The 24,883-nt window shown below is 40.2% G+C and overlaps 1 protein-coding gene across 1 annotated transcript; it reads left to right on the top strand.

Moving 5' to 3' along the window:
* The first annotated feature begins 1,446 nt into the window (after window positions 1-1,446).
* dqx1 (DEAQ box RNA-dependent ATPase 1) lies at window positions 1,447-24,414 on the top strand. The gene is made up of 12 exons (XM_084114483.1): window positions 1,447-1,734; window positions 3,873-4,223; window positions 5,758-5,951; window positions 6,756-7,137; window positions 7,875-8,144; window positions 9,434-9,533; window positions 11,498-11,653; window positions 14,803-14,994; window positions 19,185-19,310; window positions 19,887-20,077; window positions 20,311-20,501; window positions 21,000-24,414. Exons 2-12 carry the CDS (start codon window positions 3,930-3,932, stop codon window positions 21,178-21,180), a joined length of 2,277 nt encoding a protein of 758 aa, XP_083970609.1. The 5' UTR covers window positions 1,447-1,734; window positions 3,873-3,929; the 3' UTR covers window positions 21,181-24,414.
* Window positions 24,415-24,883: the final 469 nt, after the last annotated feature.

Below are 24,883 nucleotides of genomic sequence, written 5' to 3'. Positions count from 1 at the left end.
TCGTCAACCAGTGGATCTCTGAGCTGAGTGAGTGAGTGGAGGCGGGGCTGATTTGCATATTCATAGAACCGCGCATACTAAATGAGGCAAGGGTGTTGAGTTACATTCAAGATATTTTAAGGCATTTCATCAAAGGTGAGTTTTAAGGGATACAATTATTGACTTTGCGGGGACTTTAATACACCAGACACTTTTTGCTAATGCTATTTTGTCTTAATGTGTTTCACGTGGACACAGTAACAAGTAACAAGCTTCTGTTTCTACACAAACACATCAGTGATTTTTATGTGGCGATAAATGTCATGTGACTGATCACTCTGGACCTGCAGGAAGATGACATCATGTCAACACTGATTAGACACATGGTGTAATTACAGTCTCTACCAGCAGGGGCTAATGGGGCTAGTCCCAGTCTCGGGTCCATCATATCAGCTTCTGACACAACCAGTAGTGTGAGTTTGGGGCTTTGGGACTGTTTGTATTTTTGGGACACTAGTAATCACTAGGGGTGTGACGATACCCTCATGTCACGATTCGATACATATCACGACGCTGAACTCACGATACGGTATTATTGCGATACTCCAAGACATATGGTAAAAGGTTAACAAAAAATGTACTGTTGATTAAATGCTAAATTTGGTGTTACATTGAGTGTGTAAATGAATAGGCTTTTGACCCAAAGCACAGGACAATAGAGACACCAGAATAACAATATTCATGATTCTGAAGCTGAAAATACAGAATTATTTTAGACGAATATGCTTGCACTCTTTAATAAGACATTTGGCTTTATTAGGAGCCATAAATATCCCCCCATTGCATTATTATACATTATATTCAACATTATATAGTATAGTAGTTTAATGTAGTTCTGACACTAAACTCTGAAAGCTTTTTTTTTTTTTTCTGTTATTTTATTTTGGGTGAACTATACATTGGGTGAACTATATTGTGACACTCCTAGTAATCACATATTGAACGTCAATTTATTTTATGTTTCATAATTCACTAGTCACAGTCTGACCTTTAGGGTCCATCATGTCAGCTTCTGACACAACCAGTAGTGTGAGTTTGGGGCTTTGATTCTCTGTTTGTTTTTTTGGGACACTGTAGTAATCACGTATTGAACGTCGGTTTATTTTAATGTTTCTAAACGTAATTCACAATCATACATTGACCTATTTACTTTGGTTAGTTGTTTTCTTCATTGCACATTCATTCATTCATGTATTAGTAGTGTGTCGGTCTCCACCCTTCTCTTATATCTCTATGATCTGCTTCAGGTTTCAGCTCCACCTGCCCGGTGAGCGCGAGGCTGCGTCTCAACCCCTCTCGAGGGCCCTACCCAGTGCGCAGCGTCAGTGGCGCGTGTCATAGGCACGTGACGCAGGCCCGTGTTGCCTAGGCAGCGGCCGAGCGGGGTTTGAGACGCGGCCAGTGAGGTGAGAGTGAGAGATTCAACATGGCGGCGGAGTTTCGCTCTCTGGCGATGAAATACCATCAACAGTCACGAATGATATCGTAATATCGCATTAAAACAGCCTCAGGTCGACTTCCAATCATTTCGTTATACATTTTCTATATCCCCTGAAGGACATTATATGATATTTCGTGTCATCGCGAGTCGATGGTTGTAACGTAACGTACATTAACGCGGTACATTCTCTCATTAATGTCGTTTTATTTCTCATCGGGTTAGTCTGACGGATCTGAGGGGGAAATGTGCTTCAGGTAAATGTGTTTTCCTCTCGTTCTGCTTTGTTTTTGTCCTTTTCACCTGTGTTGTCGTCGTCTGATCTCTGACTGTCAGCTGATACACGGTCATTATGCACATTTAAAGCAAACGCGTCTGAAATTATTCATCATATCATGCAAAACATTACATTTAAAATAATTACACTGTTATACCAATTTTGATTTAATCCTAATGCTATATCACAGTGTTTATCATGGTTGTTTTTGAATCAAAAAACAAATGAAGTCAGTCGTTATTTTATTTTCAATAAGCACAAATAAGATCATGTTCACGGTGTGATCTCTGTAAATAATGTAAAGCACTGATATGTTTAGGTTTAGTGGTTATTTTGTATGCTTTACCCTGTTGTTTGTGTTCTTTTGTTGATGATGATGCCTTTAATCTGACCTCAATATCACTGAAAAACACATCACTCATATTCTCACACAGAATAAACCCATGAAAGCTTGTTTCTGATACGGAATAAAAGATAAAAAAGACAATTGCAACTTTTTATCTCACTTTTTTCTCGCATTTGGCAGTTTGTGCAATTGTGAATAAAAAAAAAGTTTTTAATAGTGAGATGATAATAATAATATAATATAACCCAGCCTCAATAACCTTTTATTTTTTTGTTCTGTTGCATTAGTGGCGTGTCACGTGGTTAGTTCCTCCCAAAAGTTAAGCAAATGCATCAGTGCCTTGTTCAAACATCACATCACGTATCTCGTGTTGTAGTGCTGTAGCATAATTCATTTATATTATAATTCTACTGCATGTCTAATCAGATACTGTCTTTCTAACCCGAGACCGCTCTCATATTGTGCGAGTAGCAGTTCTGATAGCGTGTGACACAGGGACTGAGGGAAACAGGAGTGTGTGTCCTTTTACTCAATGCAGTGAAGCCTGTGTTGTGCATTAGTCTGAGTTGCTGGAGGACATGTGCTGGATTCCTGACGTGTGTAGAGTTACTGCGAGCTCCAGCGGCTGTTCTCGACTTCATTCGCACTCGCTGTTGCGAGAAAGAGTTGTTCAGCTGTTCCTAGTCTGAAAGAAATTGTGCATTATCCAGCAAGTATTAGAGCTGCACGATTAATCAGAAATAAAACTGAGATTGTGATTATCACTTAGTGCGATTATAAAATGGCAAAGGCTGTGATTTAATTAAATAAATATATGCACGTATTTCAGGGTGAAGCGCGGCACTGTGTTCATTCACACGCGAGCCGCTCATGATCTCTTCCTCTGCTTTGAGTTTGAGTCGCTTGAAGCTAATGTTTTATATTTTTCTTAAATACTCTTTTAAATTTTACAATGAAATATTACATTAGAAAAAAAAAACTATTTCCTGTTTGTACACAATAGGTCGTAATCATGAACTTCAAAGTCTGATGGAATCTTTCAAGGCAAACCTGTGATTCTATGTGATGCGCACTGGAAGTTTGATGTTTTATCCCTAGTTCATGTAAACCTGCACGAATGTTTTCGATGTAAAATGAGTGCCTTGGTCTGTCTGTAGCACTCGCGGTAACCTAAAGCTAGTTAAGGAGTTAACCACCATCGCAGGGGTAGCTAACCCTAACCCTAACCCTAACCCTACGCTTCTGGAAACCTAGTAGTGGCACACATGATTGTTAATACTTACTGATGTTTGCTTGCATGCAAATTATTTATTGATCAAATCTTGTAATTTAAAGGTAAATAAAGCAACAACAAAAAATCTCCCAAACATTTTTATTAAAAAAATAGAAAAATATGATTAAAATGTAATCAAATAAGCTTTCTGAAATAAATAAATAAAAATTAAGTATAAATTTAGGGCTTCAGTTCATTTTGACCCACGAGGGAAAGATGTGTTACATTTGAGGGTTAATATTTACTGATGTTTGCTTGCATGCATATTATTTATTGATCAAATCTAGTAATTTAAAGGTAAATAAAGTAAAAAAATCTCCAAAAAAATTACATAAAAAAATAGAAAGAATATAATCAAAATGAAATAAAATAAGCTTTCTGGAAAAAAAAAGTATAATTTTAGGGCTTCGGGTCATTTTGACCCGCGAGGGAAAGATGTGCTGATGTATGCTTACATGCCTGATATCAAATGAAGCTCCTGTTGATTTCTTCTGTGTAGGTGATTCAGATTAGCGGCGTACCTCAGGGCTCCGTCAGCGGCCCGTTCACGTTCATCATGTCCTCGGCCCCGAAAGCTCCTGTTCTCTCGGGCCGGGACGATCTCTCCATCTCGTCTCTGCTGTCCGGAGACCTGGAGGAGGAGGAGGAGGGCGAGAGAGCGGACGAGGACCTGGCCGATCTGGAGGTGAACCCGTACGACGGGCTGCCGTTCTCCTCCCGATACTACAGTCTCCTGGAGGAGAGGAAGACGCTGCCCGTGTGGAGCCTGAAGTTCAGTTTGCTGGAGCACATGGAGGAGCACAGTATGATCGTGCTGAGCGCGGATGGAGGCTCGGGGAAGAGCACACAGGTGGAGCACAGCTCATCCACATCACACACACACTGATTCCCCATCAGGGTTTGAAATTAACACCCACCAGATGTTATAATGTTTACTCACTTTGCTGGGGAAGTTCGTGTGTAAGTCAAATCTGCACAGATTTAGCACAAATACTCGTGAGTCATCATGATATATTAAATACAGCGTATTGCGCAGAATCTGCTCATATCTGGCTAACTTGAACACACACGTCACTACGCAACAAATAACGGCGCGCTTGTTCATTTGCATTGAAGCAACAGCGAAGATTAAAAAGCATTTGTTTAACAGAAAAGACATGGTTATTTTCCAACATCCTAATTATTTTTTTTGATGTTCTTTGTACTGTATTGATCTATCCACCTATCTGTTCTGTTCCATCCCAATCTTTTCTATTCTATTCTATTCTATTCTATTCTATTCTATTCTATGGTTTTATTCAATTCCATTCCATTCCATTCTGTTCTATTCTATTCTATTCTATTCTATGGTTTTATTCAATTCCATTCTGTTCTATTCTGTTCTATTCTATTCTATTCTATGGTTTTATTCAATTCCATTCTGTTCTATTCTGTTCTATTCTATTCTATGGTTTTATTCAATTCCAGTCTGTTCTATTCTATTCTATTCTATTCTATTCTATTCTATTCTATTCTATGGTTTTATTCAATTCCATTCCATTCTGTTCTATTCTATTCTATTCTATGGTTTTATTCAATTCCATTCTGTTCTATTCTGTTCTATTCTATTCTATTCTATTCTATTCTATGGTTTTATTCAATTCCATTCTGTTCTGTTCTGTTCTATTCTATTCTATTCTATGGTTTTATTCAATTCCGTTCTGTTCTATTCTATTCTATGGTTTTATTCTATTCTATTCTATTCTATTCTATTCTATGGTTTTATTCAATTCCATTCTGTTCTATTCTATTCTATTCTATGGTTTTATTCAATTCCATTCTGTTCTATTCTATTCTATTCTATTCTATTCTATTCTATTCTATGGTTTTATTCAATTCCGTTCTATTCTATTCTATGGTTTTATTCAATTCCATTCTATTCTATTCTATTCTATTCTATTCTATTCTATTCTATTCTATGGTTTTATTCAATTCCATTCTGTTCTATTCTATTCTATTCTATTCTATTCTATGGTTTTATTCAGTTCCATTCTGTTCTATTCTGTTCTATTCTATTCTATTCTATTCTATTCTATTCTATTCTATGGTTTTATTCAATTCCATTCTATTCTATTCTATTCTGTTCTATGGTTTTATTTAGTTCCATTCTGTTCTGTTCTGTTCTGTTCTATTCTATTCTATTCTATGGTTTTATTCAATTCTGTTCTGTTCTATTCTATTTTATTCTGTCCTATGGTTTTATTTAGTTCCATTCTGTTCTGTTCTATTCTATTTTTAGCCTAGTTTTGTTTGATTCTGTTGTATTGTGTTCTACTGTTGTGTTCTATTTCTGTTCTCTGACGTGGCTCTTTGTCTCGTGTGTGTGTGTGTGTGTGTGTGTGCAGGTTCCTCAGTGGTGTGTGGAGTACGCTCTGTCGCACGAGTTCTCTCAGGGTCTGGTGTGTTGTTCTCAGCCGTACGCGGCGGCCGCTTCCAGTCTAGCACTCAGAGTGGCGGATGAGATGGACCTGAGTCTGGGGTTAGAGGTCGGATACAGGGTCCCACACGAGGACGGGTGCACCCCCGACACTATACTGAGGTACACACACACACACACACACACACACACACACACCCTAGTCTGGGGTTAGAGGTCGGATACAGGGTCCCACACGAGGACGGGTGCACCCCCGACACTATACTGAGGTACACACACACACACACACACACACACACACCCTAGTCTGGGGTTAGAGGTCGGATACAGGGTCCCACACGAGGACGGGTGCACCCCCGACACTATACTGAGGTACACACACACACACACACACACACACACACACACCCTAGTCTGGGGTTAGAGGTCGGATACAGGGTCCCACACGAGGACGGGTGCACCCCCGACACTATACTGAGGTACACACACACACACACACACACACACACACACACCCTAGTCTGGGGTTAGAGGTCGGATACAGGGTCCCACACGAGGACGGGTGCACCCCCGACACTATACTGAGGTACACACACACACACACACACACACCCTGGACACCATCCTGCAGTACAAAGGTCAAAAATTCATAAATGACAGAAATAAAAAAAAAATTCAATGAAATTAATGTACTATATTTTAGTTCGATAATGTTTTTTATTTAATATTTTGTATTTTTAGGGGATTTTATGGTACTGAATTATATTTATGCTGTATTAATAATCCATTCATTCATTTTTGACTGCGAGGATCACAAGAGTGACTATTTTTTTCAGAACCATTAAACCTGTTGGAATCATGTCCGTGTTTTGTGTGTGTTCAGCAAGTGCCAATAGATAAATGAATAGAGTCGGTCAAGCGTGGCGTGAGAGCACCAGTAGTGACGCTTGTGCTGTAAACCTGCAGGTTCGTGACGGACTCGCTCTTGCTGGAGGAAATGATGTCAGACCCTCTTCTGCGTCAGTACGGGGTGCTGGTGATCGACGAGGCTCAGGAGCGCACGGTTTCCACGGATGTTTTGCTAGGGCTCCTGCGGGACGTGTGCCAGCAGCGCCGCGAGCTACGGGTGCTAGTGCTAACCGATCCCGCCAGCGCGCACACCTTCGCTAGCTTCCTGGGAGAGAGCGTGCCTCACCTCAGCGTTCCCGCGCTAGCCTCCAGCGCCGAGATCCTGTACCGGGACCCGCCCACAGGACGTGACCTAGCAACCGCTTCCTGTCACATGATCCTGGATCTGCACCGCAGGGGGGAGCAAGGAGACGTTCTAGTGTTTCTCCCTAGTGTTCAGGTGTGTGTCTTTAATATCGTTACTCCTCTAGTAAATGCATCTTGATTTAAGAATTTGTAGATATTTGGACTGGAAACCAGACACAGGCATGTTTGCAGTGCTCCACTGATCTCCTTATGTAAATCACACACAAACATGGACTCCTTTTGTCAACAGTGTCGCGCCCTCTTCAGTCCCCGAGCAAACAGAGCTCTCTCTGCCGAGACACTCGCTGAAGCTTCAAGCGCTGCTGATTCACTGAGCTGATGTAAAGCTGCATTTGCACTGAATATAGATTTGCTGTTGAAAAGTTAGCGTCCTAAAGCAAAATGTACTTTTGCATGCGTTATTCACAGAGTCAGCTGAGCAAACTAATCTATATTACTCAGACTATTACAGAGGACAAGATGATGTTTGCTATCAAAACCAGACCGTCTCAAAAACACGCTTTGAAATCGCTGGTGTTTCTGACGTCACAAACTACCTTGTAACCAATCAGATCAACGTGTGATCGTCAACCAGTGGATCTCTGAGCTGAGTGAGTGGGTGGAGGCGGGGCTCATTTGCATATTCATAGAACCGCGAATACTAAATGAGGCATGGGTGTCGAGTTACATTCAAGCTATTTTAAGGCACGAAGACATTATTTTTCAAGGAAAAAACACTTAAATGTGTAATTTTGGTGATCAAAGATGAGTTTTGAGGGATACAGTGAGACAGAGGTGTGTATTTGAGCAGGCTGTTGTTGTGGTTGTCAGGAGATCCAGGAGTGTCAAGCGGCGCTGGAGAAGGAGTGTGTGTCTCTGAGCTCTCAGCTGTCGTCTCTGCGTGTGATCGAGCTTCACGCTGGCGGCGGAGGCTCGTCGCAGGAGCTCTACGACCCCGAGAGCGCCGAGGACTCGCAGGAGGACGCGCAGGAGGATCCGGCTCACAGACGCAGGGTCGTTCTCACCGACGTCTTAGGAGAGGCTTCGTTCTCCCTCCGTAACGTCCGATACGTCATCGACACCGGCGTCCAGCTGAAGACCGTGAGTGTGTGGAGATCAGGGCTGGCAAAGTGGCTGAAAAGCTCAATTCGAATTTCTTTCTTAAATATCAGCAAAATTCGAATTCTAAAGGCAATACTCGGTGTTAGAGGAAAAAAGCACTGTGTTGTCTCCTGTGTCCACAAGAGGGCGCGCGCGAGCTAATATAAACCAAATCAAGCATCGCATCTTTTATTGAAATGAAACGACATTCACTTTTTAAAGTGCATTAACTTTTGAAACAATTGTTCTTAAATAAAATATAATTTCCTTAATGTGCATGCAAGGAAAATTAGGTTACAATAGTGTGTTAAACTGTGCTTGTGCATCAGTAACCTGAGAAAACACACTTCAACACACAGCGTATAGATCATCACACACACCAGACGCTCTTGATCTGAGCGAGTGCTGAGCGCTTTCACACACACACACACACACACACACACACTTCTACTCACTACATCTACATATAGATCATCACAAACACCAGACGCTCTTGATCTGAGCGAGTGCTGAGCGCTTTCTCACACACACACACACACACACACACACCCACACACACACACACACACACACACACACACTCACACACACACTTCTACTCACTACATCTACATATTGATCATCACACACACCAGACGCTCTTGATCTGAGCGAGTGCTGAGCGCTTTCTCACACACACACACACACACACACACACACACACACACACACACACACACTTCTACTCACTACATCTACATATTGATCATCACACACACCAGATGCTCTTGATCTGAGCGAGTGCTGAGCGCTTTCACACACACACACACACACACACACACACACACACTCACTTCTACTCACTACATCTACATATAGATCATCACACACACCAGACGCTCTTGATCTGAGCGAGTGCTGAGCGCTTTCACACACACACACACACACACACACACACACACACACACTCAGCTCTGACCGATGTGCAGGTTTGATCAAGTGTGTCGTTGCACGATTCCTCCAACTGAGAGTGTGTTCGTCAGCAGGAAGAGACTTTTCTCTCCATTGTTCAGATTAGTTATACTGGGTTAGCTAACACACACACACCGCGTCAGTGACGTCATCCTCATGTCTCGCGCCTCTCGACACACCAAACATTCAAATGCACGGTTTTTACATTCGAATGCAGTTTTTTTATTTTTTATTTGACGAATATTCGAAATTCGAATTTGTATTTGCCAGCCCTAGTGGAGGTCAGAGTTCGCGTGTTTGTGGCGTTCGGTGTTGTTCACACAGCTGTTCCTGCACAGATCTACAACCCTCAGATCCGAGCGGATTCACAGCTTCAGCAGCCAATCAGCAGACAGCAGGCCGACGCTCGAGCCCGCAGGGTCAACAGCAACCTGCCCGGTGGGTAAATACACACCCTTATTAAAGTGCCCCATTAGTATTATTTTTTGGATATTATCTTTCATGCAGTGTGTAATAAAGCTGTTTGTGAATGTAAAAGCTCTGCAAAGTTTCAACAATCAAAGTGCACGAAAATCTCCTAAAAGAAAGAAGTGATTCTGAACTGAAACGAGTCAGTAATTCAGTCTCACTTCCTGTTGAACCTGCGTAGGGTTGTAACTAATTTGCATAATGTCCACCTCTGGTCTTGATTGGCTGAGCGGCGTCTCTTAGCCCCGCCCTCAAACACTGTAGTGTATCTGAGACTGGAAGAGTTTGGTTCGTGGTGTTCGTGTCGAGAAGACGCTGTTTTCTGAGATTGATACGGTGAAACCCACGCCATCGTTACTGTTCGTATCACTGTGATCAAGAGCTGAGATTCAGATATGATAATGAGCGTTTGCTTTCTGACCAATCACAGCAGACTGGGTCATCTGACCAATCAGAGCAGAGCAGCTCTCAGAGAGGCGGGGCTTAGAGAGACTGAATCCTCGATGGAAGCGTTTCAGACACTGAGAGGAAAGAGCTGACGCTGCAGTGGAGATTATGAATTAAAGTTGAAGAAATTAGTGTTTTTTGGCCTTGAATCCATTTAAACCTGTTTTAGGAGAAATTAAAACGAAATTAGGGACGTATAAAATAGCATAATGAAACTGAAGCTTTCAAAAGACGCAAAAGACCATTACTGTTAATAAACATCATCTAAGGCCGTTTGTTCTGGGTTGGTTGGGGAGGGAATGTAAAAAATGCAAACTCTGTACAAACAATAGCATTCGTCTTTGGAATAAAAAAATAAAAAAGACACAAACGCATCATAATGGTCCATATGTGCTTCTGTGGTGCTTAGTCGTTCAGTCCCATTCACTGTCACTGTATAGAAAATATATCAATATAAGCTTTTTATACCCAACCCTAACTGTATTTATTTCAAATATGATTAAAAGGAAGTCTGATGTTTACATTTACATTTATTCATTTAGCAGACGCTTTTATCCAAAGCGACTTACAGAACAACAGAAGCAGTGAAACTAACAGTAGATAACAATATGCAAGTGCTGTGACCCTTCCCAGTTTAATCTGACGCAGTACATGTACTTTATATATATATATATATAAATAGATATAGAATAGAAGATAAAGTGTTAGTATTAATGGATCAAGTGTTGCCGAAAAAGATGCGTCACAGACTCGGTTCAGTTGAGTTCATCAGTCATTCATCGGTCATGTGATTGAGTTCATCAGTCATTCATCGGTCATGTGATTGAGTTCATCGGTCATGTGATTGAGTTGACCAGTCATGTGATTGATTGGTCATGTGATTGATTGGTCATGTGATTGAGCTGATCGGTCATGTGATTGAGCTGATCGGTCATGTGATTGAGTTGACCGGTCATGTGATTGAGCTGATCGGTCATGTGATTGATTGGTCATGTGATTGAGCTGATCGGTCATGTGATTGAGCTGATCGGTCATGTGATTGATTGGTCATGTGATTGAGCTGATCGGTCATGTGATTGATTGGTCATGTGATTGATTGGTCATGTGATTGAGCTGATCGGTCATGTGATTGAGTTGACCGGTCATGTGATTGAGCTGATCGGTCATGTGATTGAGTTGACCGGTCATGTGATTGAGCTGATCGGTCATGTGATTGAGTTGACCGGTCATGTGATTGAGCTGATCGGTCATGTGATTGATTGGTCATGTGATTGAGCTGATCGGTCATGTGATTGAGCTGATCGGTCATGTGATTGATTGGTCATGTGATTGATTGGTCATGTGATTGAGCTGATCGGTCATGTGATTGAGTTGACCGGTCATGTGATTGAGCTGATCGGTCATGTGATTGAGCTGATCGGTCATGTGATTGATTGGTCATGTGATTGAGTTGACCGGTCATGTGAAGGTGTGTGTTGTGTCCGCAGGTGTGTGTTTCCGCCTGTACTCTCAGCTGATGTACGAGGAGATGCCTGCGTCCCGGTGTCCAGCGGTGGCCGAAGCGAACCTCAGTCACCTGGTGCTGCTCCTCAAGAGGCTGGACATCGCAGACATGGGCCAGTGCAAGTTCCTGGACCGGCCGGGTGAGAGCTTCATCCTGTATCCTTCATCCGGATCCCCAGTGGGTGCTGATCATCCTGGGCTCCGCACAGCCATACAAGACAAAACATACAGATAACATACAACCAAGAAATAATTACACTAATCAAATCATCAAACTGTACATCTTCGCAGTAGCAGCACATCACACACACAACATCACACACACATCACACACACAACATCACACACACAACATCACACACACAGCATCACACACACAGCATCACACACACATCACCACACACACAGCATCACACACACAGCATCACCACACACACAGCATCACACACATAGCATCACACACACAGCATCACACACACAGCATCACACACACACAGCATCACACACACAACATCACACACACAGCATCACACACACATCACCACACACACAGCATCACACACACAACATCACCACACACACAGCATCACACACACATCACCACACACACAGCATCACACACACAACATCACACACACAACATCACACACACAACATCACACACACAGCATCACACACACATCACCACACACACAGCATCACACACACAGCATCACCACACACACAGCATCACACACACATCACCACACACACAGCATCACACACATAGCATCACACACACAGCATCACACACACAGCATCACACACACATCACCACACACACAGCATCACACACATAGCATCACACACACAGCATCACACACACAGCATCACACACACACAGCATCACACACACAACATCACACACACAGCATCACACACACATCACCACACACACAGCATCACACACACAACATCACACACACATCACCACACACACAACATCACACACACAGCATCACACACACAACATCACACACACATCACCACACACACATCACCACACACACAACATCACACACACAGCATCACACACACAACATCACACACACATCACCACACACACAGCATCACACACACAGCATCACACACACAACATCACACACACATCACCACACACACATCACCACACACACAGCATCACACACACAGCATCACACACACAACATCACACACACAGCATCACACACACAGCATCACACACACAACATCACACACACATCACCACACACACACAGCATCACACACACAGCATCACACACACAGCATCACACACACAGCATCACACACACAACAGCACACACACAGCATCACACACACAGCATCACACACACATCCACCACACACACAGCATCACACATCAGTGTCTTCTAAATACAGACGTGCTTTTACTTTTCGTATGTTTATTGGAACCATATTCCAGCAACAGAACCTCGAGAAAGCAGTTTTTTTCAGGAAATGTGTGTGTGGACAAGCTAAAAAGAGTTGAGCTTTACTCACTCGTCGCGTTCTATAGTCGTGTCTAAAACCCACATATACAGGTTTATCAGAGATCCAGATCTCACACCTGTGTTCACTCTGACAGCAAATGTAGATTTAGTTTTAGTCATATTTTAGTCATCTGAATTGTTTTATGTTTTAGTGCAGTTTTTTTTAATCGACAAAATACAATACGATTTTAGTCGACTAAATCTACAGTAGAGTTTCCTAAAATTTCCAAACCCATGATTTACTCCCGGAGAAAACATCTATTAACCTGTTAATATGAATGACTGAAAAGTTTGAACGTGCAATACAGACACAGATTTAACTACTGTGACTTTAAAAACATCTCAAAATTAAATAAAACCACTTCTCCTTTTCAATAATTGATACATGCATTCTTTATAACAACTTGCACACATCATTCTTTATTCTTTAAAGCAGATATATTTATTTGTATATATTAAATATTATGAATCCTTATTAAAGCTATTAAAGAGCAGTGAATGCTTTTCTCTTTTTCTTTAGTTGTTTGATTAATATCAAGTGCACAGACGGCATTAGGTTTATTACGCACTGTCACTTTAAGACCGAGTGTGCGGATCCGCATGCCATATTCTCAGTGTTTACGTTCTGTGAAGACATAACCCACTGTGTTTACCGACTGTGAAGACATAACCGACTGTGTTTACCGACTGTGAAGACATAACCGACTGTGTTTACCGACTGTGAAGACATAACCCACTGTGTTTACGAGAATACTCTCCAAAACTGACATTTAGACATAATGTTGTGTGTATTGTCCATTCAGACGCTAAAGAGAGCTCAGTTCAGGACCCGCTGTATAGCTGTCTATGTGTACGCCTGCACGCTTCAGGGGTGTGTGTGTGTGTGTGTGTGTGTGTCAAACGCATGCCGACCCGTGTCCCACCGTCTTGATCAGCACGTGACAGTTCAGTCGTGCGCATCTACCACACACACATCAGTTCTCTTCCCAAATCATCCCTACCGAACATCTTCGTCTAGTTCTTATTCGTTGACGAAAATGTCAATAGATTTTAGTTTTTGTGATTCAAAACCAGTTATCGTCTCGTTTTCGTCTGTGAAAAAATGTCGTTGACAAAAATAATCCCGTAATTATTGGTTCCTTAAAGGGATAGTTCACCCAAAAATGTAAATTAGCCCATGATTTACTCTCCCTCAACTCATCCTAGGTGTATATGACACTCTTCTATCAGACGAACACAATCAGAGTTATATTAATAAATGTCCTGCTCTTCCCAGCTTTATAATGGCAGTGAATGGGTATATATTTTTGGAAGTCCATTAAAGTGCATCCATCCATGATTAAAGTCCTCGACGCGGTTCTCCAGGGGTTAATAAAGGCCTTCTGAAGTGAAGCGATGCGTTTGTGTAAGAAAAACATCCATATTTAAAACTTTATCGAGTAAAATAACCAGCTTCCATCAGACGACCGAACGCATCGCCGTACGCCACGAGAGAAACACTGGAACTTGACGCACAACGTAACGATGAACGCGGTTGCAATTCACTGCCATTATAAAGCTGGGAAGAGCAGGACATTTATTAATATAACTCTGATCGTGTTCGTCTGACAGAAGAGTGTCATATACACCTAGGATGAGTTGAGGGAGAGGAAATCATGGGCTAATTGTCATTTATGGGTGAACTATCCCTTTAAGCGTCCTTGAGTCCTGGAAAGGCGCTAAATAAATATGTGTGTGTGTGTGTGTGTGTGTGTGTGCAGCTCCTGAGGCGCTGATGCAGGCGCTGGAGGATCTGGATTATCTGGCGGCTCTGGACGACGACGGGAATCTGTCGGAGGTGGGAATCATCATGTCTGAGCTTCCGCTGGAGCCGCCGTTAGCTAAAGCTCTGATCGCGTCCTGCGAGTTCGACTGCGTGAACGAGCTCCTGACCGTCGCTGCCATGCTGACCGGTACACATCTCTCACGCTAGAGGACTGATTCACACACACAAGTGTCTCTAGCGGGGTCGGGTCTCTTTGAATTTGAACGATTCCGATTCCTATTTCGACTCTGCTAATCGATTCCTAAATTCAATTCCAATAAGGTAAAAAAATTACTTGGATATCATTCACATTTAGTCTTATTGCAAAACAACTGTGTCTGAATATCATGAACAGAAATCATCAGGCTAAAGAACACTTACACAGCGTTTGCCTGTGGATTAAAAACACCATAGAAGAACAACTAGCAGAACTGATATAAACTAATATAAAGCATTATTAAAGACCAGTAAACACTCAGTCATTACAAAAGAACAAACAAAAAATTAGCAATCGCAACAAATAGACACAACTGAACAAAGATACGATTATTATAGAGCGGGAATATTAGAGTTATTGTAGAGCGGGAATATTAGAGTTATTGTAGAGCGGGAATATCAGTGTTATTGTAGAGCGGGAATATTAGTGTTATTGTAGAGCGGGAATATTAGAGTTATTATAGAGCGGGAATATTAGTGTTATTATAGAGAGGAATATTAGTGTTATTATAGAGCAGGAATATCAGTGTTATTGTAGAGCGGGAATATTAGTGTTATTATAGAGCGGGAATATTAGAGTTATTGTAGAGCGGGAATATTAGTGTTATTATAGAGAGGAATATTAGTGTTATTATAGAGCGGGAATATTAGTGTTATTATAGAGCGGGAATGTTAGCGTTATTATAGAGCGGGAATATTAGTGTTATTATAGAGCAGGAATATTAGTGTTATTACAGAGCGGGAATATTAGTGTTATTATAGAGAGGAATATTAGTGTTATTATAGAGCGGGAATGTTAGCGTTATTATAGAGCGGGAATATTAGTGTAATTATAGAGAGGAATATTAGTGTTATTATAGAGCGGGAATGTTAGCGTTATTATAGAGCAGGAATATTAGTGTTATTACAGAGCGGGAATATTAGTGTTATTATAGAGAGGAATATTAGCGTTATTATAGAGCGGGAATGTTAGTGTTATTATAGAGCGGGAATATTAGTGTTATAGAGAGGGAATATTAGTGTTATTATAGAGAAGGAATATTAGAGTTATTATAGAGAGGGAATATTAGCGTTATTATAGAGAGGGAATATTAGAGTTATTATAGAGCGGGAATATTAGTGTTATTATAGAGAGGGAATATTAGAGTTATTATAGAGCGGGAATATTAGTGTTATAGAGAGGGAATATTAGTGTTATTATAGAGAGGGAATATTAGAGTTATTATAGAGAGGGAATATTAGCGTTATTAGAGCGGGAATATTAGCGTTATTATAGAGCGGGAATATTAGTGTTATTATAGAGAGGAATATTAGTGTTATTATAGAGCGGGAATATTAGTGTTATTATAGAGCGGGAATATTAGTGTTATTATAGAGCGGGAATATTAGTGTTATTATAGAGCGGGAATATTAGTGTTATTATAGAGAGGAATATTAGTGTTATTATAGAGCGGGAATATTAGAGTTATTATAGAGCGGGAATGTTAGCGTTATTATAGAGACGGCAGGAATATTAGTGTTATTATAGAGAGGAATATTAGTGTTATTATAGAGCGGGAATATTAGTGTTATTATAGAGCGGGAATATTAGTGTTATTATAGAGAGGAATATTAGTGTTATTATAGAGCGGGAATATTAGAGTTATTATAGAGCGGGAATGTTAGCGTTATTATAGAGACGGCCGGAATATTAGTGTTATTATAGAGAGGAATATTAGTGTTATTATAGAGCGGGAATATTAGTGTTATTATAGAGCGGGAATATTAGTGTTATTATAGAGCGGGAATATTAGAGTTATTATAGAGCGGGAATATTAGTGTTATTATAGAGCGGGAATATTAGTGTTATTATAGAGCGGGAATATTAGTGTTATTATAGAGCGGGAATATTAGTGTTATAGAGCGGGAATATTAGTGTTATTATAGAGACGGCAGGAATATTAGTGTTATTATAGAGACGGCAGGAATATTAGTGTTATTATAGAGCGGGAATATTAGTGTTATTATAGAGCGGGAATATTAGTGTTATTATAGAGCGGGAATATTAGCGTTATTATAGAGCGGGAATATTAGCGTTATTATAGAGCGGGAATATTAGCGTTATTATAGAGCGGGAATATTAGAGTTATTATAGAGCGGGAATATTAGAGTTATTATAGAGCGGGAATATTAGCGTTATTATAGAGAGGAATATTAGCGTTATTTTAGAGCAGGAATATTAGCGTTATTATAGAGCGGGAATATTAGCGTTATTATAGAGCGGGAATATTAGAGTTATTATAGAGCGGGAATATTAGTGTTATTATAGAGAGGAATATTAGCGTTATTATAGAGCGGGAATATTAGAGTTATTATAGAGAGGAATATTAGCGTTATTTTAGAGCAGGAATATTAGCGTTATTATAGAGCGGGAATATTAGCGTTATTATAGAGCGGGAATATTAGAGTTATTATAGAGCGGGAATATTAGTGTTATTATAGAGAGGAATATTAGAGTTATTATAGAGCGGGAATATTAGAGTTATTATAGAGCGGGAATATTAGTGTTATTATAGAGAGGAATATTAGCGTTATTATAGAGCGGGAATATTAATGTTATTATAGAGCGGGAATATTAGAGTTATTATAGAGCGGGAATATTAGAGTTATTATAGAGCGGGAATATTAGTGTTATTATAGAGAGGAATATTAGCGTTATTATAGAGCGGGAATATTAGCGTTATTATAGAGCGGGAATATTAGCGTTATTATAGAGCGGGAATATTAGCGTTATTTTAGAGCGGGAATATTAGCGTTATTATAGAGCGGGAATATTAGAGTTATTATAGAGCGGGAATATTAGAGTTATTATAGAGCGGGAATATTAGAGTTATTATAGAGCGGGAATATTAGAGTTATTATAGAGCGGGAATATTAGCGTTATTATAGAGAGGAATATTAGCGTTATTATAGAGCGGGAATATTAGCGTTATTATAGAGCGGGAATATTAGCGTTATTATAGAGCGGGAATATTAGAGTTATTATAGAGCGGGAATATTAGAGTTATTATAGAGCGGGAATATTAGTGTTATTATAGAGAGGAATATTAGCGTTATTATAGAGCGGGAATATTAGCGTTATTATAGAGCGGGAATATTAGCGTTATTATAGAGCGGGAATATTAGCGTTATTATAGAGCGGGAATATTAGCGTTATTATAGAGCGGGAATATTAGAGTTATTATAGAGCGGGAATATTAGAGTTATTATAGAGCGGGAATATTAGTGTTATTATAGAGAGGAATATTAGCGTTATTATAGAGCGGGAATATTAGCGTTATTATAGAGCGGGAATATTAGAGTTATTATAGAGCGGGAATATTAGAGTTATTATAGAGCGGGAATATTAGCGTTATTATAGAGAGGAATATTAGCGTTATTATAGAGCGGGAATATTAGCGTTATTATAGAGCGGGAATATTAGCGTTATTATAGAGCGGGAATATTAGCGTTATTATAGAGCGGGAATATTAGCGTTAATATAGAGCGGGAATATTAGAGTTATTATAGAGCGGGAATATTAGAGTTATTATAGAGCAGGAATATTAGCGTTATTATAGAGAGGAATATTAGCGTTATTATAGAGCGGGAATATTAGCGTTATTATAGAGCGGGAATATTAGCGTTATTATAGAGCGGGAATATTAGAGTTATTATAGAGCGGGAATATTAGAGTTATTATAGAGCGGGAATATTAGTGTTATTATAGAGAGGAATATTAGCGTTATTATAGAGCGGGAATATTAGCGTTATTATAGAGCGGGAATATTAGCGTTATTATAGAGCGGGAATATTAGCGTTATTATAGAGCGGGAATATTAGAGTTATTATAGAGCGGGAATATTAGAGTTATTATAGAGCAGGAATATTAGGCTGCTGTCACTTTAAGAGCTGCCCAATATACTGATACACATGAAGAGTCTCTCACGCTTGAATGGTTTAAAGTCATATTGAAATTCTCACAAAGGAATCGATAAGAGGAATCGAAATTTTAATTGCATAACAAGTATCTGATTCCTGACCTCAAGTATTAGATTTTCGATTCCCAACCCTAGTGTTTAGTGTGTGTTTGATGACTTCCAGCTCCGCCGTGCTTCATAACGCCTCCGGCTGGAAAAGAAGAGGCGGCTTCGACACACAGACGACTCTTGCTTCATCCCGAGGGAGATCACATGACCCTCATCAACGTCTACAACGCATATCTGCAGCGTGAGTGACATCATCACACCGGATCACCAGAAACTGAAGTGTCCGAAACCGCTCCCTATACACTATATAGTGCACTAGGTCGGCCATTTTGTAGTGGTGTCCGAATTCTGAGTGAACGACATCATTCCCTACATTCCTTCACTACTTTTACCCACAATCCTCTCTGAATTCGAGTGTACATTTGATGTACACTTGCTGAAGCACTATCTCCCACAATGCAATGCGGAGAGGACGGAGTTTAAACGAGTTTAAACCAGAGATTACTTTACAGCTTTCTGATTTCTGCTTTAACATTTATTTCATGCTAGTTTTAGGGGTTTTTTTCTACTAATTACAAAATAAAGTCATTATGATTGTTATTGTTAATATTATTTAAGATTATTTAAGTAATGTAAGATAAAAGGAGTTTTATCAGTACGTGTGACGAAGCCGTTTCTGCGACGCACAGTGTAAACGTCAGTGTCCGGATTCACTCGCTTCCTTTCGTTCACTCTTGCAGATGTAGTGCACTCAAATGCCACACACTATATAGTGAGCGAGTGAGCGGTTTGGGTCAGCTTGTGTCTGTGTCCTCAGATAATGAAGATGAGGTCTGGTGCAGGACGAACTTCCTGAACGCCTCTGCGTTGCGATTGGCTGTGGTGATTAGGGCGGAGCTACTGGAGGTGATGCAGCGAATCGAGTTGCCCGTCTCTCCGCCCGCCTTCGGTTGCCAGGACAACAGCACTAATATAAAGAGAGCTCTGATATCGGGATTCTTCCTGAAGGTAAACGCACGCGCTCATAGTGAGCCGGTTGAATAGCTAAAGCACTGGATTCTGATTGGCTGACAGATGTTCCTGTAGACAGCCACTGTAGAGTTTAGTTACAAGTGTGACTGGAGTTAACGTGGGCCGGATCTGGGCCGACACTATGTTTCTGTCTGGGATAGTTGATTCTGATTGGTTAATGATTGCGCTGAGATGATCAGTTTTGAGTCCCCGGTGTGTTTGATCCTCAGGTTGCTCATGACGTGGACGGCTCGGGGAACTATCTGCTGCTCACACACCGGCACGTGTCTCACCTCCACCCGTTCTCCTCGTACCGCTGTCGCCGGCCTCGACCCGACCCGCCCGGCTGGGTGCTTTACCACGACTTCACCATCTCACACGACAACTGCATCTGCATCGTATCCGAGATTCACCCTCAAATGTGAGTGTGATCGCATCAAATCCCTGATCCCTGTCTGTGAGTGCTTAAAAGCAGGAGTTCACTTTAAAATGAAAGTTAGCCCATGATTTACTCTCCCTCAACTCATCCTAGGTGTATATGACACTCTTCTATCAGACGAACACAATCAGAGTTATATTAATAAATGTCCTGGCTCTTCCCAGCTTTATAATGGCAGTGAATGACTGTTTCTGTTTTGAAGTCCATAAAAGTGCATCTATCCACTTTTATCATGGATAGATGCACTTTTATGATGGATAGATGCACTTTTATGGACTTCAAAACAGAAACGGCAATCCACAGCCATTATAAAGCTGGGAAGAGCCAGGACATTTTTCATAACTCTAATGGTGTTCGTCTGATAGAAGAGTGTCATATACACCTAGGATGAGTTGAGGGAGAGTAAATCATGGGCTAATTTTCATTTTAGAGTGAACTCCTCCTTTAAGCTGGTTTAATCTGGTCTCGTGTGTGTTGTAGGTTGGTGGAGCTGGCGCCTCAGTACTATCTGGAGAATCTTCCTCCCAGCGACGGCCTGGATCTGCTGATGGGCCTCAGACTGAGTCTATTCCCTCCGGATGATCAGGACAGGATCCCTCCGGATAAAAGCCTTGAGGAAGCGAGAGAAGAGTCCAGCGCAGAGACGTGTAGTGTACAGTAACCGTTCAGATGTTTCAGTCGCTGGAACACACAGACACACAGTCGCTGGAACACACACTCAGTCGCTGGAACACACACACTCGTCGCTGGAACACACACACACACACACACACACACACACACACACTTGTTGCTGGAACACACACACACACACACACACAGTCGCTGGAACACACACACACACACACACACAGTCGCTGGAACACACACACTCAGTCGCTGGAACACACACACACACACACACACACACTCAGTCGCTGGAACACACACACACACACACACACACACACTTGTTGCTGGAACACACACACACACACACAGTCGCTGGAACACACACACACACACACACACAGTCGCTGAAACACACACACTCGTCGCTGGAACACACACACACTCAGTCGCTGGAACACACACTCAGTCGCTGGAACACACACTCAGTCGCTGGAACACACACACACAGTTGCTGGAACACACATACTCAGTCGCTGGAACACACACACAGTCGCTGGAACACACACACACAGTTGCTGGAACACACATACTCAGTCGCTGGAACACACACACTCAGGCCGCGGTGCAATGAAGAACTCCAGATGAACTCAGATGAGCTTTAATCAGGCTCAGATCTGTTATTTCTGTGATTGACATACTATAATATATATATTTATATATATATATATATTTTTAATAGTGAATAAAGAGAAAGAGAAGTGAGCCCAGCAAACACACTATCGGCTTCCTGCAGCCAATCAGATGAAGCTCAGTCATGTCCAATCACATGATTAAGACTACAGTCCAATCAGAAATAAATGCAGTTTACTCGTCTGTTATTGGACTGACTCTCTCTCTCTCTTCCTCTCTCTCTCTCTCTCGCTGAATTAATGACTCTCGGCTGGCAGTCTGTAGTGTGGAAGCTTGTTTCTGCCATGTAATTGCGACTTTTTAATCTCGCAGTACTGGCATTTTTCTAGGAATTCTAGGATTTTATTTTTCACAATTCAGACTTTTTCTCAGATTTCTTTTCTTCTGAGAATGAGGTAAAGTCAGAATTCTGGGAAAAAGAGAATTCAGAATTGCGAGATTCAATTGCGAAAAATTGCGAGATTCCAATTGCGAAAAAAAAGTCCGAATTGCGAGATTTACACTCAGAATTCCAGAAAAAAGATAGAATTCCAAGATTTAAACTTAAAATTCCAGAAAAAAAATCAAAATTGCAAGATTTAAACTTAAAATTCCAGAAAAAAAATCAAAATTGCAAGATTTAAACTTAGAATTCCAGAAGAAAAAAAAATCTAAATTGCGAGATTTAAACTTAGAATTCCAGAAAAAAGTTAGAATTGCAAGATATAAACTCAGAATTCTGGAAAGAAAGTCACAATTGCAAGATTTAAACTCAGAATTCTGGAAAAAAAGGTCAGAATTGCAAGATATAAACTCAGAATTCTGGAAAGAAAGTCACAATTGCAAGATTTAAACTCAGAATTCTGGAAAAAAAGGTCAGAATTGCGAGATTTACACTCAGAATTCCAAAAAAAAAGTTAGAATTCCAAGATTTAAAATTAAAATTCCAGGAAAAAAAATCAAAATTGCAAGATTTAAACTTAGAATTCCAGAAAAAAGTTAGAATTCCAAGATTTAAACTTAGAATTCCAGAAAAAAGTTAGAATTCCAAGATTTAAACTTAAAATTCCAGAAAAAAAAATCAAAATCGCAAGATTTAAATTTAGAATTCCAGAAAAAAATCAAAATGGCAAGATTTAAACTCAGAATTCCAGAAAAAAGATAGAATTCCAAGATTTAAACTTTAAATTCCAGAAAAAAAAATCAAAATTGCGAGATTTACACTCAGAATTCCAGAAAAAAGTTAGAATTCCAAGATTTAAACTTTAAATTCCAGAAAAAAAAATCTGAATTGCGAGATTTAAACTCAGAATTCCGGAAAAAAGTCAGAATTTTAAAATATAAATTCAGAATGGCAAGATAAAAAAATCTTAATTAGCTTTTTATATTTTTATTCCATGGTGGAAATAAGCATCCCTAAAGCAGTTGGAAACGTGTAATCCTGCATCTGCATCACTAGTGTGTGTGATTGTGCTGATACACTCTCCTGCTCCGTCTGTCACACACACATGCTCCTGTACGGACTCTTATATTCGTGTTGTGTTCTCGTAAACTCTCGGTCGCGGTGCATTTCTCCATGTGTTGTTGTGTGTGTTTGTTCTCCTCTTCAAACTGCCCGTTCAACCAGAACTATATCCAGAACTGTATCAGTGCATTAATGCACGATAGTGAAATGCTCGAGCTCTTCAGAGCAGGACGGTATGAAAGCACATTCCCTCCACATGAAGAACATGCTTTCGTAAGTCATAATTATAAGATGAAAAGTCTAAATAATTACTTAAAAACTCATAATGACACACTGAGTCGAAATTGACTGAAGACATTCTAAGTCACGGCTTAGTTTCGACTTTATCTCATTATCACTTAGTATGTCATAATTTCAACTATTTGTCTCATAATTATGACTTGGTATGTCAATTAAATTTTTGTCATTATATTGACATATCTCATTATTTTGACTGTCAATTTTAACTTTATCATAGAATTATGACTTTGTATGTCAATAATTAAGTAATAATTTAGACTTTTTACCTCATAATTGACTATGTCATAATTTCAACTTTTTATGTCACAATTGACTTTTCATCTCATAGTTTTTAACTTTTTTTCCCCTTATGTGGCAGAAGTGGGCTTTCATAGGATGGGTTCTGATTGTCTGTCAATGTTTTTATCATTCCTCTGCTATTCTCTTAGTTAGAAACGAATATTAAATCTCCAGTTATTGTGAACGGGCTTCTGGTCCACGATGAGCCGCACAGCATCAGCCTCCGACCTTCCCACTGACCCGGACACTTTCAGGATGATCCCTTTGTTTGGGTTTTCTGGAATCATGAATGGTGTGAGTTGATGATCTTCCTCGATTTACTGACCGTGCCGCTCGTGAAGCGACGGATCGACACTGGATGTTCGGGGTTCAGTTTGTTTGAATCCTATGACTGTGTTTCGTGCTTTTAGAGGTCGTTTACTCCTTGTGTTTTGTATTTTTCTAAATCTTGTTCTCTCTCTCCCAGAAGACTCTGTATTTTGTGTGTGAACTCTTGAGTGTACAAATGTGACTTTAATACAGGGGGAAATTTGAACACTAATTAAAAGTTGTGGTGCTTTTTGAATTCTAGTACAGCAGATGTGTTTGTCTATCTCTCTTATTTTGCTTTCCTTTACAATATTTAGTGTTCCGGGGCAAAAATGACCAGCCTTTAAAATTGCTCATAAATCTCTCATTATATGTTATATTATCACTAAATATAAGATTCAATCTTTTTGTTAACTTGTTTTCCGTCAGTCAGAGTCAGAATTGAGAGATAAATTCAGAATTCCAGAAAAAGTCAGAACTGTGAGATTTCTGAATTTAAACACAGAATTCAGAGGAAATAAAGTCAGAGTGCAAGATTTAAACTCAGAATTGAAATGTTCAGTGCATGTCTGTGTGAGGTAAAAGGACACAAGCTGTTGAAGCTCCGCCCCCTGTGCCGGGAGCAGCAGCTCATTTGCATTTAAAGGAACAGACACAAAACGACGTGTTTTTGCTCACCCTCAAAAAGGGACAATTTTAACATGCTATTAATAATTGTCTGTGGGGTATT

This window comes from Abramis brama (genome assembly GCF_963993115.1).
Source record: "Abramis brama genome assembly, chromosome: 5".
In the NCBI taxonomy this organism is placed as follows: domain Eukaryota; kingdom Metazoa; phylum Chordata; class Actinopteri; order Cypriniformes; family Leuciscidae; genus Abramis; species Abramis brama.
Note: the sequence above shows the minus strand (reverse complement) of the source record. Positions and strands in the feature narration are given on the sequence as shown.